General features: G+C 32.5%; 1 protein-coding gene across 1 annotated transcript; it reads left to right on the plus strand.

Moving 5' to 3' along the window:
• The first annotated feature begins 362 nt into the window (after positions 1–362).
• Positions 363–5,970, plus strand: LOC139484665 (carbohydrate sulfotransferase 4-like). Its single transcript, XM_071268515.1, has 4 exons — positions 363–403; positions 1,799–1,852; positions 2,518–2,695; positions 5,019–5,970. Exons 3-4 carry the CDS (start codon positions 2,577–2,579, stop codon positions 5,824–5,826), a joined length of 927 nt encoding a protein of 308 aa, XP_071124616.1. The 5' UTR covers positions 363–403; positions 1,799–1,852; positions 2,518–2,576; the 3' UTR covers positions 5,827–5,970.
• Positions 5,971–15,304: the final 9,334 nt, after the last annotated feature.

Below are 15,304 nucleotides of genomic sequence, written 5' to 3' on the forward strand. Positions count from 1 at the left end.
TTATAGGCAGAAAACTTTGTATTGTAGAAAGTATCGTTATTTTATCATCATGGCAATAATGATTTTTAATACATGTGTACATGGTTTTCTAAATCAATGTTGTACGATAACGTGAATGCATGATGACATTACATCGTTTGATTTCAATGAAATTATAATAGATACGAGGCTTAAAAAAATATAATATAAATATCCGCATGCTTCTGTAATATATACAATATACGACAAAACAAATAGAAAATACATTAGTATATCAACACATGGATGCATAAATCTACATTAGGTTTTGTCACATTTGTGTTTACAATATTTTATCCATAAAACTTATTTCAGTTTCATATTTTTTGTTTTCTTACAGGGAATAACTTTCCTGGAAAAGACGCAAAGGAAGATTCAGTGAAAGGTTATAGTTATTTTATATTTGATATTGTATATTACTTGTACGAGTACATGATAATGATGAGATAATAATGATAGGGGAATTAAATTAATGACAAGAACAGCGCCGAACTAGAATGGTATCGATATGATCAAACACAGTAAATCGATGACAACGGGTTTAATAATGGCAATTTTATTAACGATACGTACCGATTATCAGGTTGTCTGCATGTTGATATCGTAAAATATCAGCTGCGAGACATAATATGAAGCTTTTTGTCGAGTAAGCGCAGCGAACGAGATCAAAAAGCCTTCATATTATGTCGAGCAGCTGATATTTTACAATATTAATATGCCGATAACCCTAATAATCGATTTATCGGGCTGTATTTGCGTAAATGGAAGTATTGTCTTAGTTTCACCAGCAACCGGAAGTTGACTTGATAAGTTCGGGTCAAACTTATCAACGTCGGTTCAAACATTATGACGTCGCTGATATGTCCGGGGCAAAGTTATTAAGGCCAGGTCAACGTATTTGACGTCACAAAGCCGTGATATGGAGTTTTATTAAGAGCTGAGCAAATTGATATAGACAGTTGGACGACCGATAAACATTTTTACGCATTAGATGCGCATATCGATAATTAATGTCTTTCAGTCTAAAGCCCAGTTCAAAGTACACGAATTTTATGCCATTATCTATAACAGTTAAGGGAGTCATTCCTCTTCCTATTAACACATTTTGGAGTGCTTTAATGAATAGGATAATACCTTGCCAATGTTCGTGTTTCGTGTTTCCATAGAAAAACCATAAATATAAAGTTTGAACTATTTTATTATAAACGAAAACGATAATCATCCTTTTTACAGGTTTATTGCATAGAACATTTCTTTTGTAAAATACATATCGTCCTGAAAAAGGTTGTTTCAGAACAGCTCTTGAAAAGAGATGATACACTCTGAAATAAAACATTGGTTTCAACCGAATCCTAAACTAACTAATTAGTTCAATGTTGATGTTCTTATAATTCAATTTTGGATTTAACACGTCTTCTGATTGGCTGACGTAGTTTTGTTTATCAGCTGATAGACATAATTTAGTCATGTTACCATGACGTCATCAACGTTTTTTCATGGTTTACTCCGGTTATTAGAATTAAATTATAAGAAATAACTAAGATTTTGTCTGTCTATTCGAAATAACAAAAAATGTGGTGCACAATTTGAAATAACACGCTACGCGGGTTATTCAGTGTGCACCACACTTTTGATGTTATTTCTTTATAGACAGAAAAAATATTACAGTTATTCCTTTAATATTTTTATACACAGTCATATTTTGTCCATGAGAATCAACATTTGACGTGAAATTTACGTGAATATTGTATGAAAATTTAAATTATGCTTATTTTTCCAGAACAAACTCGACATGACTTTTCTAAAAAAGTTCAGAAAAGATATTTAGTAAAAGGTAAGCTTTATTGAACGAAATTTAGCCAACACTGAATTTATAGGATGCGACGCCACATGACATGGCTTTTGTAATAGGAAACCTAACTCTTTGTTCGTTCAAATGTCTTCCTTTGAAATACATAAAATGATCTGGTCACCTAATGATTGTGAATATGCACTGTTATGCTAATAAACCTACACAAATTTCAAAGTTTATATTATTAAGATGTATTTATAATTTACCTGAACTTATGCATCTTACAATTTGTTGTAAAATTTTTATAAAAATATCATTTTCTTACTGTTGTAAAAAGTAAAATCACAAAAAAACTGAACTCCGAGGAAAAATTCAAAATGGAAAGTTCCTAATCAAATGTCAAAATTAAATGATAAAAAACATAAAACGAATGGACAACAACTGTCATATTTCTGAATTGGTACAGGCATTTTCAATGTAGAAAATGGTGGATTGAACCTGATTTTATAGCGCTAAACCTCTCACTTGTATGACAGTCGCATCAACTTCCATTATATTTACAACGATGCGTGAACAAAACAGACATAATAGGTAAAATAGTCAAAATATGGGTACAGCAGTCATCATTGTGTCACAATCTCAAAACAAACTTTGTAAATTTGCATTTGAAGATAAAATATTCTTCTTTTTCTTTAAAACATTTTCAGACACTGCATCACATGACAATTTCGTTCTAATTGTCGGTTATTTCCGTGGAGGTTCGACTATGACGCTAGATGTACTGAGTACCGCTGAAAACAATTTTCATGTATTTGAACCAATCAATTTCCTATCATTTGATACCTATGAAAATACTGCAATTACATTTTTAAATGGATCCTCAAGGTAAGTGATATTTTATCAATATTTTATTAATAGAAAAAAAGTTGAATAGGTTATCAGAGAATAAGCAATATAAAATGGGTCAAGTGAAACGATTGAAAATGAACCAATTATCACCAGGGAAAACATCATACAAATCCAATAGATATCTACCTTGGAAAACCACTGATTTACAAGCTTGTGCATTTGGATTCACATAGAGAATGAGTTAAACATATTAATGAGCCTCCATCTTAACTAGAGACAGTGGTTTAAAAGCACAACATTAGAAGACACTGTAAAATAATTTGGAGAGGGTTCCTTAAATTATTTGTTAATTGTTTTTGCAGCAATTGTTGTATGCGTTCACAATGCTGATGATAAGAAATGACCACCGCAGACACAAAATTAAATCGAACATAAATGAACGATGCAAGGTAAAAAACAACAACAACAAAAAAAAAAAACAACCCCAGAGTGACAAAATGAACATGATTGCAACTAAAATTTAACAAAATGATTACTGTAAAAGAATGAAAGATCGACTAATGAAAATTATTCAAAGAATTAAAAGAACTACATGTTTTACAACATAATTATTGACAGTATAATTGATCAAAAGTAAAAAATCTATAATAAATACACTTATTATACTGTGATACTGCATTTTTAGCCTGTTAACCTCTTTCGTCTTATTGAACAAAGTTTACACTGTCCCTCTGGTATCTTTCGCCTCTTTTTTCCTCCTTATTTATTAAGCATATTCCCAACACACGTTTTCCGAAGCCAGTACAGTCGACAGTCTTTGTCTTCATTTGTAATACAGTGTTTGCTTTTGAAGGGCAGAACCAGATTGTAATTCCAAATAAAGGCAGCAGAAGTATACCGCTGATCGAAAGTCATAAATCGATTGAGAGAAAACAAATCCGGGTTACAAACTAAGACCGAGGGAAACACATCAACTATAAGAGGAATCGAAGCGAAACAACAGAAACACTAAAGTGCAACAAAAAACCAAACGACAATGTATCATAAACAGAAACGAACTATAAGATAACAACTGCCATTTTCCTCAGTGATACAGGACACTTTAAGAAATGTTAGGTTGAACCTGGTTTTGTGCCTAGCCAAACCTCGCGATTTTATTGCAATGTTAAATATAACACAAAAATGACAACATGACATGACGGGACTAAATTCGTTCATAGCGCAACGTAGATTAAGATTTACATGATGCTCAACGTAATATACAATCTCCTCTTTATCATTGAAGAAATATATGATGTTGTTTTCCATTTATTTGTATTCAAGTGACGGTGACGTAAATGTATTTTTCCTTGTTGTTTTAAATTGAATAATGTTATTATTTAAAATCATATTTATTTTGCATATGTATTTTTCTGAGTCGATATAAGCAACAGTAGTTTACCGATGGTCAGATCTTATAAATCAATTAAGAATATAAAAAAAAACAATTCCAAAACAAAAACTCAAACCCAAATTTAAAAAATCTCCTTAACACTAAAAGAAGCGAGACCTTGTGTGTAGAAGGGGTAAGAGTATCCTACGTTTCCAACCAACATTCAGTAAATATGTCTCAATCAGGTATAGGACGATATTTAGTATTTAGCTTTTCAGACGAATATTTTGTGATATAAAGACATCAGAAAAATGTCGCTAGTCAGTTGAGACACATACTGTATCGCTTAGCAAATTTGTGATGGTTACCGTACATTTTCATGGTCATTTATAGTTCACATGACTCAAAATCTTCAAATAAAATTAAAAAATTCTTTCAGATGTTTTTTTCTCCCGATGCAATTAGATTGAACATCTTTCCTTTGAAGAATTAATAGTCATATTATACGTTTATTGAATGATTCAAAATATCAACTTTATGTACTTGTTTCGATTTTGCTGATGTACTATGGACTTACTTACTATGATTATTTATATATGTAATTTTTTGCCAATAGAAACATTACAAAAAAAAATAAATTAATAGTCATTGTAGTTCAAAAACAAAACAAGACATGGACAATAAAAAATGTGTGTGACAATGAACTTGTAATCTAGTGGTTGTTGTTGGTTGATGTCAACTATGTTTGTGTTTCTTTTTTTGTTGTATAAAATCTTGGCTGTTGGATTTTTTCGTTTGTAAAATGTGACATTTTAAAGAAATTTTAGAGCTTACTATTCAGTAAGTTTCCGTTTTTCACATTAGTTGTCGTCAACATGGACATACCATTGTTGGGCTGTTATACACTCTGTTACCTTTTCATCAAATAGTTTTTTTGTAGATTATTTTAGCTACTAGTATATTAACATATTTATAATTTCTTTACAGGTTGCTTGATAAAACTATTGAACTACCAGCAGTGCAAGCAGACATGCTAGCTAATTGGTTTAATTGTAGATTATCCGATATCAATTTAAGTGATCTTAGAAGCTCTAATTTGCAATATCATTCTCGTACGACACGAGAGTATTATCAATGTCAGCGAAGGTCAAACATTTCATCCTGTATTGGACACTTAGTAGAAGTCTGCAAACAGATGAAGAACAAAATATTAAAAGTAGTTAGACTGCGAATGGAGACTACAGAACTACTTTTGAATAGTTTGCCGAACCTCAAAATAATACATTTAGTCAGAGACCCAAGAGGGATACTCAATTCCCTAATGAGGTCAAAGTTAATAGGCGTACACGATTTTAAATCTAAAGCGTCAGAAATTTGTAATGATATATTATCTGATATAAAATCTACTACAAAACTTAAAACTTTATATCCAAATACAATATTCCTGTTGAAATATGAAGCCCTTGTAAAGAATCCGACGGCGATCTTTAAGAGAATATTTAACTTCACAAAACTCAATTATTCACAGAAAGTAAAAATGTTTATACAAAGTCATCTTTTAGGCCATTCGTCCGGAGGCAACAATGCATTTTTAACAAAATCTGGAAATGGTAATATGATAGCAAGCAACTGGAGAAAGACTATACAACCTGATGAAGTTGTAGAAATAAATAAGTTGTGTCGCACAGTATTTGAGACATTAGGATATCAAGAAGTCAGCCACAAGACATTACAAGATCAGAATGAATCACTCCAACGTGTTCCGTCTGTAAAACACATATTTGATGAATATTGATACCAGTGAGTTGTAAAACAATAGATTAATAAGATAAATATCATCTTATCTGCATAAGTGTTTGATATAGCTCGGAGAACTGCCACTTCCGAAGATCAAAGAACGAATAAAGACAACGTTAATTATTATACCGCTGTTCAATAATCATAAAGTGGAAATGGACAGACTTTGGAGTAGACTAAATGTTTGAGTTCAATGTTTAATTATAAACTAACACTATACAATCATATTTGATGAATATTGATACCAGTAAAATTTAAAATATGATTTGACGATAGTTCATTAGATTAATATCATCATATCTAAATAAGTGTTTGGTATAGCCTCGAGAACTGTCACTTTTCAGGATCAATGAATGAACACAGACAAAGTAGTATGCCGCTGTTCAATAGCCATGAAGTTGAAATAAGCTGACTTTAAAGAAGACTAAATATTTTAGTTCAATATTTTATTATAAGCTAACACTATACAATCATAACACTTTTAACCACGAATATGTTCGTAACCCAAATCATATTTTCTTAACCTCAATTGTAGCATCACTAAATGAGACTCATCACCGAATTTGTGAATGCCTAGAACAACACGACAGATTTCACATGTAGAAGACAGGATCTGCTTGTCATTTACGAGCACCTGAGATCCGATCCTTGTTTTTTTTTAGGACAATGTCACTTCCGGTATTTTGCCATTGCGGTATAAGTTGCTTTTCTACTTGTAAGCTTTTGGATTCCCTTTTGTTTCTCCCGTCAATTTCTTTAAGGGAAATGCATGTTTTATTGCTCCGAATATATTGATCAAGGACGCACGTAAAAAGGCTGCAATTGTATCATTATACTATTATATTATTCTATGCACTGTATTTTATCGTCCTAGAGGTCAATTTGAAAATAATATATGGTTAAATTGTCCATTGCTATGCGAAAACTCTCCACCGGTGACAGAGTGACATATTTGCACATTTTCCCCTTGTTAAATGCATGTTAAAACATTGTTGTGACGTCATTCTATTGTTTAACCTGTTCTTTATTGCAGTGATTGGACTATCATTTACCTGTAAGAAACCATCATGTTACCTTTAGCTGTCCAATATTTTTAAGAATAGCCGTCTTCTTTCTTAAAAATATTGGACAGCTAAAGGTAGCATAACTGATTTTTACAGGTAAATGATAGTTCAAACACTGAAATAAAAAAAACCTATTAATTACCACAAATGTTTTCATCATGTAAACAAAAATACAACCGAAGAACAAATGACAGTTAAAAAACATTTGATTAAAGTCACCTTCGGATGCAATAATTATGTCACTCATCAAAACGGTTTCTTGAGGAAAAAATCACTTTCAAATTGATTTTTAACACTACCAATACTTATATCACAACATTTTTTCTCGTGTTTTGGGGTTGACTCTTTAAGCACTAATTCAATAAGTTGAGTATGGTCGTCGTAAGTCTTGTTTTTGTTGCCTTTATGAATTTCTTTTTTCAAAAGATTTATCCTCGTCCGTCTTTAGGTGATCAAAATTGACCTCTGGTGTTCTTATTCTTCCTAACATCATTTTCAACTACAATTAAATAAAAACAGCAATAAAGTAATGGTTCTAAAATTTGATAGATCATGCAGCAATACAAGGGTCATGAACAACATAAGCCTTATCCTGTGTACAAAGTGCGAATCAAGAACTTCCTTCATGAACTAGTGGACTAAAATATTATTTTTTTTAAATTTTCAGGTTTCGGCGTTGATTTACAAGTTGTTGTTTTTTAAAGTTATTGCTTAAATATGAATATAATGCAACACTTCGCTTATGAACGACGACAAATATGGGAAGCAGAATAAAAAAAGATATTACCGCATTTTATCTGTCAAGCAAACCAATCGTGTGTCCGATTCGCACTTTGTTCGCAGTGATCGTTTTATAAAAGTTAAAAAAAAAAAAAAAATTGAGACAAAATGATGTTTCAGTAACATTTAAAAAGACACAAGGAACTCAATACACAAATAAACGAAAAAAGAGCGACATGACCTTGCAGAAAGAAGAGAACAGGAAAAAGGGGGGTATTCAGGTGGTACCGTTTGGGTAAACAATAAAAGTCTCTTGAAAATTCCAACAAAAGAATATAACTGAATGCATGCTGTTATCTCTTCGTTTGTTCATATTAATTATATATTTGAAATAAAATCAACTGCGTTGCATTCGACATGGTTCAACAAAAACCTATCTTCATCAGATTTTTTTTCTCATTAACCCTGTAAAAAATAAAACACGAAAAAAAACAAGAAACTAATAGGAGAAGACTACATTTTGAAATATAATATGTATATTTAAAACTTGCCATTATTAACTGCTTTGACTTTATCCTCTTTGTAATCCACACTGAAATAATGCATCTGAATAGATTCTGAATACACATTTGAATCCATTGAAAGTTTGAAACAACACAATCACTAATAACGACATCTCTTTCTTTTTTTTTTGCATAAGGAATATACTTACAAAACCTTGGAATAGACTTATTAAGAAGGGATATAATTACGATACTGTTGTCAAGTCATTAAAGATTGCATATTTTGGCGTTAATATTGAGTCACTGATAAGGTCTTTGCATCGGAACTAAACACATTATTTAAAAAAAAAACAGTTGTTGGCATGACACGGGTTATGTTCTTCTCATATATGTTATGATGGTATGATACTAAACCCCTAACGGGAAGGATTGTGCCTGATGTTCATATGATGAAATCATAATCTTTCAGTCAGTTTAATTGAAGTCTGGAGCTGGCATGTCAGTTAACTGCTAGTAGTCTGTTGTTATTTATGTATTATTGTCATTTTGTTTATTTTCTTTTGTTACATCTTCTGACATCAGACTCGGATTTCTCTTGAACTGAATTTTAATGTGCGTATTGTTATGCGTTTACTTTACTACATTGGTAAGAGGTATAGGGGGAGGGTTGAGATCTCACAAACATGTTTAACCCCGCCGCATTTTTGCGCCTGTCCCAAGTCAGGAGCCTCTGGCCTTTGTTAGTCTTGTATTATTTTAATTTTAGTTTCTTGTGTACAATTTGGAAATTAGTATGGCGTTCATTATCACTGGACTAGTATATATTTGTTTAGGGGCCAGCTGAAGGACGCCTCCGGGTGCGGGAATTTCTCGCTACATTGGAGACCTGTTGGTGACCCTTTGCTGTTGTTTTTTATTTGGTCGGGTTGTTGTCTCTTTGACACATTCCCCATTTCCATTCTCAATTTGATTAAATGATCACTTTATCCATTTTGAAACACAAAACGCATGTAAAGGTATTCACGGAAACTATGACTATGAGCGGAAACTATGAGTAATTCTTGCACACGCAAAAATCATGATACGTATACCCCGTGTCTTATTCTTCATGTAGCAATACATGTTGTTTACCTTTAGCTGTACTTTCTTTTTGTCTATTTTTAAAGTTGAGCTACTGTTTAAAGGGGCCAACATGTAGGATATATTTTAATGACAAGAAGTTTATTCACAAAACAATTGTCATACTTAATAAAAAAAAATCTTTGCTTGCCTTTTCTTTTGTTTTACCTTTTTGGACGTGTCAAACAATGTTTTAAGTAAGATGTAAGCCTCTACCAGTCCATTCTGTCCAATATTTTACAGACTGGACTGTTATCGGCTTATATCCCTTACTTAAATTCGAAATTTGCAAGATTTTACTTTTAAAAATGTTATTAAGTATTCTATGTCAAATCTAAACAATTTTCATTATTTTTAGTCGAAGAAATCAAACTCAAATGAAGTTGAATCTGATTGACTGAACTTTATTATATAAAGTCAATCTCCACTCAAATTCTTTATAGTTAAAACTGTATGAGGTCATAATGTATCTATCTTTAAAAAGACCCTGTGCTTTTGTCATAAACTACGTGCTATGAATTGGTAAATTACAGCTTATGAATAGTACAATATAATGATAATTACATATCTGTAAAATAGCAAGAAAGAGATTTTATCAAGAAAGAAAAACAGACAACTGGTCCAAAACACTACACGGAAAATAAAGGTTGAACAACCTAAACCCCACCACATCCGAAAAAAGAACAGGCTCATATGAACGTAGTTTCTGCTACACTAATGTTCCCGCCATGCCTTATTTCAAATACAAAATGTGTTTATACAGCGCATTCGGTGATGTCGTAAAGAAACATCAGGATGAATTGCTGTTACAACAAGGAGAAGATATTTGTCCATCTCAGATTTTCATAACGTTAAAAAAGATTATTCAGAACCATTTATGTGACCTTGCAAGTGGCATCCCTCTATCCAGATATCCATGTGTTAGCTTGGGTATACAAATATGGTCATTTTTATAACTTCTCACATCAAGCAGTAAAATCTTTGCTTAATTTGGGCGTCTATTTTGTGATTTATAAATGAGCAACCACATCCAGTCATAATAGGGATGTTTGATTCGATGTCCCTTGGGTGATCCGATCTTTACATATGAAAAGAAACATTGTAACAAAACTCTGATTGGTCCATTGGTGACTTGTTGCAATGCAAAATATCTGTCCCTTGTCAATATACGCTATTTTTCTAATGGATGTTCACGTTTTTTATCTGTCATCCTGGTCGACAAAGATTGAGACATCAGTAAACTGCGAAATCATGGTGCTACTGAGTTAAAACGCAGACTCATTTAATCAATAAAAGCAAAGGTAAATTACCGGTTTTCAAAAGTCAACATAAGAGGGACAAAAGATATCAGAGGGACAGTCAAACCCATAGATGGAAAATAAACTCACGACGCCATGGCTAAAATAATACACACAGACAAATAAAAGCACAGAAGACAAATCGCAGAAAAACTAAAGACTAAGCAATACGAACCACACCAACAACTGGGGGTGATCTCAGGTGCTCCGGAAGGGATCAATCGACAAAGGGAAAACAAATCCGCTATACAACTAAAACCGAGGGAGACACACTACCCCCGATTCGTGAAGTTGAGCGTGAGACTTGCATAGTGTTGATCAAAGTCGTGAATCCTTATAATTCTGTTCGAGTAGTTTTTGAATAAGACAAAACATGAATTAGAAATGATGGAAAGATACCAGAGGGACAATCAAACTCATATATCGAAAATAAACTGACAACGCCATGGCTAAAATGAAAAATACAAACAGACAAACAATAGTACACATGACACAACATCGAAAACTAAAGAATAAGCAACACCAAAAAACTAGGGGTGATATCAATGGGTTCATGGTAAACTGACAACGAAAGACGACAAAATAAAAAGTCCATAGTACACCACATATGGACTAAACACTTAGCAACACGAACCCCGCCGAAAACTGGCGTGATTACGTTCATTGAAATATTAATTGTCACTACATGCGAACGAATTGGAAAATATACACAATATAAGAGGGAAAAAAAGAAAATGAATAAATTCATATGTATAAAAAAAAAACTAATTCTGCCGAAATTGTAGTCTTGTAGTCAATGTAGCGTCCGCCATGTAATAGAATACACTTATTGTCTTGTTATGAGGGTAACAGCAAGTTTGTTTTCCCATTGTATACCAACTATTGATCGAAGGGATAGCAACTTTGATGTTAATTGCATAAAAAGTCATTGAGTGCTGAACCGAACAAAACAACTTCCTTAAAAATCTAAATACATCATCTGGCTAAAACAAATAGTCACATGTACATTAACAAGATGATTCATGTTTTTGGCCCGTGCTGTATTTGTAAATATCTAAGTCATTTATTTAAATATTCAGTAATTGCTTCTGGTTAGTAGTATTTTAATTTGAAATAGGGATGCAAGACAAAAGATTCATACCATTTTCGATATTTCAGAGTTTTACGTTACCATGCGCAAATGTCCAAGCAACACGAATAATCAATTAATGTTGTCAAATGTAAAATAAGTATGAAAAAGTTAAATAGATCTGATTATAAAATTATTGACTGGAGAAATATACTTTGAAAATTCAAAAAGTCTGTGGAATGAAATAGAAATATTTCATACTTTATGTCTAGAAAAAAAAAATAAAAAAATAAAGGTATGTTTGTTCTATTTTTATGCAAAATTTAGGTAATAGTCATTGTAAACCTGTTCCGTTTATAAGGTCATGCATGCTTCCCCTGGTTTGAAAGACTACAGCTTTATTCGTAGGCACTTGCTAACCAAAGCATATACCAATAGCATTATTAACCATGACGAACATATTGCACACAAAAATTTACACTATCTGTGTACGACTAGACAAATACCATTATTATATGCAAATGTATCAACATTCATGTTGTATGTGTTGGTTCTTTGTACGCATATGTGTCACTGTGAGCGCCCATTTGTACGAGTGGTAATATATAAATCAGAAGAGATGGTAAACTATTTTGTCAATCCGTCATCAGAAACTCTCAAACCGCTCTGTTTAAAAGCCAGGGGTGTACGAGGGTTGGTGGTCCTTTATTATGTTTAAAGCCAGTGGTGTACGAGGGTTTGGGGTCCTATGTTTAAAGCCAGGGGTGTACGAGGGTTTGGGGTCCTATGTTTAAAGCCAGGGGTGTACGAGGGTTGGTGGTCCTTTATTTTGTTTAAAGCCAGGGGTGTACGAGGGTCTGGGTCCTTTATTTTGTTTAAAGCCAGGGGTGTACGAGGGTTTGGGTTCCTTTATTATGTTTAAAGCCAGGGGTGTACGAGGGTTTGGGGTCCTATGTTTAAAGCCAGGGGTGTACGAGGGTTTGGGGTCCTATGTTTAAAGCCAGGGGTGTACGAGGGTTTGGGGTCCTATGTTTAAATCCAGGGGTGTACGAGGGTTTGGGGTCCTATGTTTAAAGCCAGGGGTGTACGAGGGTTTGGGGTCCTATGTTTAAAGCCAGGGGTGTACGAGGGTTTGGGGTCCTATGTTTAAAGCCAGGGGTGTACGAGGGTTTGGGGTCCTATGTTTAAAGCCAGGGGTGTACGAGGGTTGGTGGTCCTTTATTTTGTTTAAAGCCAGGGGTGTACGAGGGTTTTGGGTCCTATGTTTAAAGCCAGGGGTGTACGAGGGTTTGTGGTCCTTTATTTCTGTATTCTTTATAAATTTTTATGACATTTTTATTTATCTTTAAAAAGAACGCGTATTCTGTAAAATACTCATGAAAATAATTTCCTTGTTACTATGTTTATTTCATATCATTCACAAAACTTGAAGTAAAACTAAAATGATCTTTTTTTACAGATGTTATCAGTTTTGACCTCGTGCTGCGTTGACTGTGAGATATATATATATATATATATATATTAGATAAATGTAGTAAAAATCTAATAAATCTGTGACTTGCAGGTAGTATGTCTTAAATAACCTCTAAAAATGTGATTGATTCTTTCAATTTTCATCCACCCAACATTTGCCATTTTTAATTAACATCTTTTTTCTCGTAAGCTACCGCCATATCATATTCACTAAATTTGAAGTAAAACTTATTCTTAAGAAATTATTTCTTTTGACTTCGCGCTGCGTTTTCGGTGACTGATATACATACACTTTAATAATAGATGGAAGGTATTCAGAATTGACAAACATAAAACAATGTTATATTACAAATACTGGAGAAGGTTAAGTAGAATTAAGTATATATGTCATTGTAAAGAGAAAATATCCGTTTAAGTTAGGAGTAAGTTCAAAATAATATAATCTTTTGCCTGGAAGAGGGTTTATGGGATAAAAGTTAATGACCGAAAACCAGTTTAATCGTTTTCTTGGAAATTCATTCAAGAAATTAATCCTAATACAGGGAATTATTGTGCACTTTTAAATAAGTTAAAGTTAAAAACCAAAAAACGATCCAACAATTAAGATGGGGCCCAATATATGACATGTGTTGCATCGCGCAATTTTAAGAACAGTACCTTTTGCCTTTGAACAAAATAACAATTTTTCATTTTTTTTGCGAAGTTTCACTTTAAGTTCACGTATACCTTTATTATGAACATTTGAGGTGGAAAAACCTTCAATCCTCAAAAATGTATTTAAAAAACACCAATAAAACCAAATATTTATCTCATATAATAATCACAAAATTTGAAGTAAAACTAAAATAGTCTTTATCTATATTTATTTCAGTGACTGCATACATACACTATAAGGTAGGGTATTCAGGGTTGACAAACTTATGTAGAGTTAAGTATATCCGTCATTGTTAAGAGAAACATTTCTTTTTAAAATCAAGTTCAAAATATATGTCATCCTCTGACGATAAAGGAAATGGTGTATTTTAAATCATTAATGTATGTCAGAATAACCAGTTTCATCTTTTTTCTTGGACACATTCATTCAAGATTTCCTTCTATTACAATACATTATATTGTAACACTTTTACATTCGATAAGTTCATGTTTACCTTTATTATCAACATTTGAGGTGGAAAAACCTACAACTGTTCTCTGAAAATATAATAAAAAACATTAATAAAACCAAATGTTTATCACAAAATTTGAAGTAAAAGTAAAATAGTCTTTATCTATATTTATTTCGGTGAATTATGTGACTGATATACACACACTTGAAGGGAGAGTATTTAGAATTGGCAAACGCTATACGTAAAGTGAAGTAGTATATCATTGTTTAAAGGAAAACACTGTCCTGTTTAGAGGAAGTTCAAAAGAGATTTCATCTTTTGATTGGAAGAATTGATATGGTGTATTAATTCATGAGAGAGAAATCAGTGTAGTCCTTTTCTTGGATATATTTATTCAATTATCTTCTTGAAGATTGTTGATACTCGCTGATAGTTGAACATACAATACAATCTTGCAAAACAACAATTAAATTGAGTCGCTCGGGGTCAAATGCATATCCATTCCGGTCCTCACTGTAATTGTAATACTCGTTACAGGACGGGAGGCGATGAATGAGCAAATTGTAAAATTAAGGTGATATCTAGTAACCAACAAACTAATTTCAATAATGCATACATATGAAAAGAAGAACATTAATTTAAATTTGAATGAATAGATTTATATAAGAAATAAGTAGTCTCTCGTAGATATGTACAGTGTACTCAAATGCAGTGACACGATTTCTACTTGAACTGTGGTTATTGATATAAAGTGTCATGCCACCGTTTGTTTATAGGCTACACTTTGTAAATACAGCTGTTTCTCAAACCACGCCTCTTTTGGTAAGATATATAATATAATATTCATAGAAAATTAATTCTGTTTACGTACTGATTCCAATATATGATCTCTATGTTTCATCTCGTAAAGACATAACTTGGGAATGTTACCAGTAAATATACATATGCATATCGGTCAAATTGAATTCCGTTGGAATCCTTAAGTCAAGGTAGGGGTAGGATATACTTTAAGTGTAAGTTTAAACTCCTAAGAAGTTCGGGGCATATAAACGTTGGAAATATGCCGCACAGCTCTTTATCTTGACCTTGGTCAAAAATAGAACTGCATATACATTTTCCATTTT

The sequence above is a fragment of the Mytilus edulis genome, chromosome 8 (genome assembly GCF_963676685.1).
Source record: "Mytilus edulis chromosome 8, xbMytEdul2.2, whole genome shotgun sequence".
Classification (NCBI taxonomy): Eukaryota; Metazoa; Mollusca; class Bivalvia; order Mytilida; family Mytilidae; genus Mytilus; species Mytilus edulis.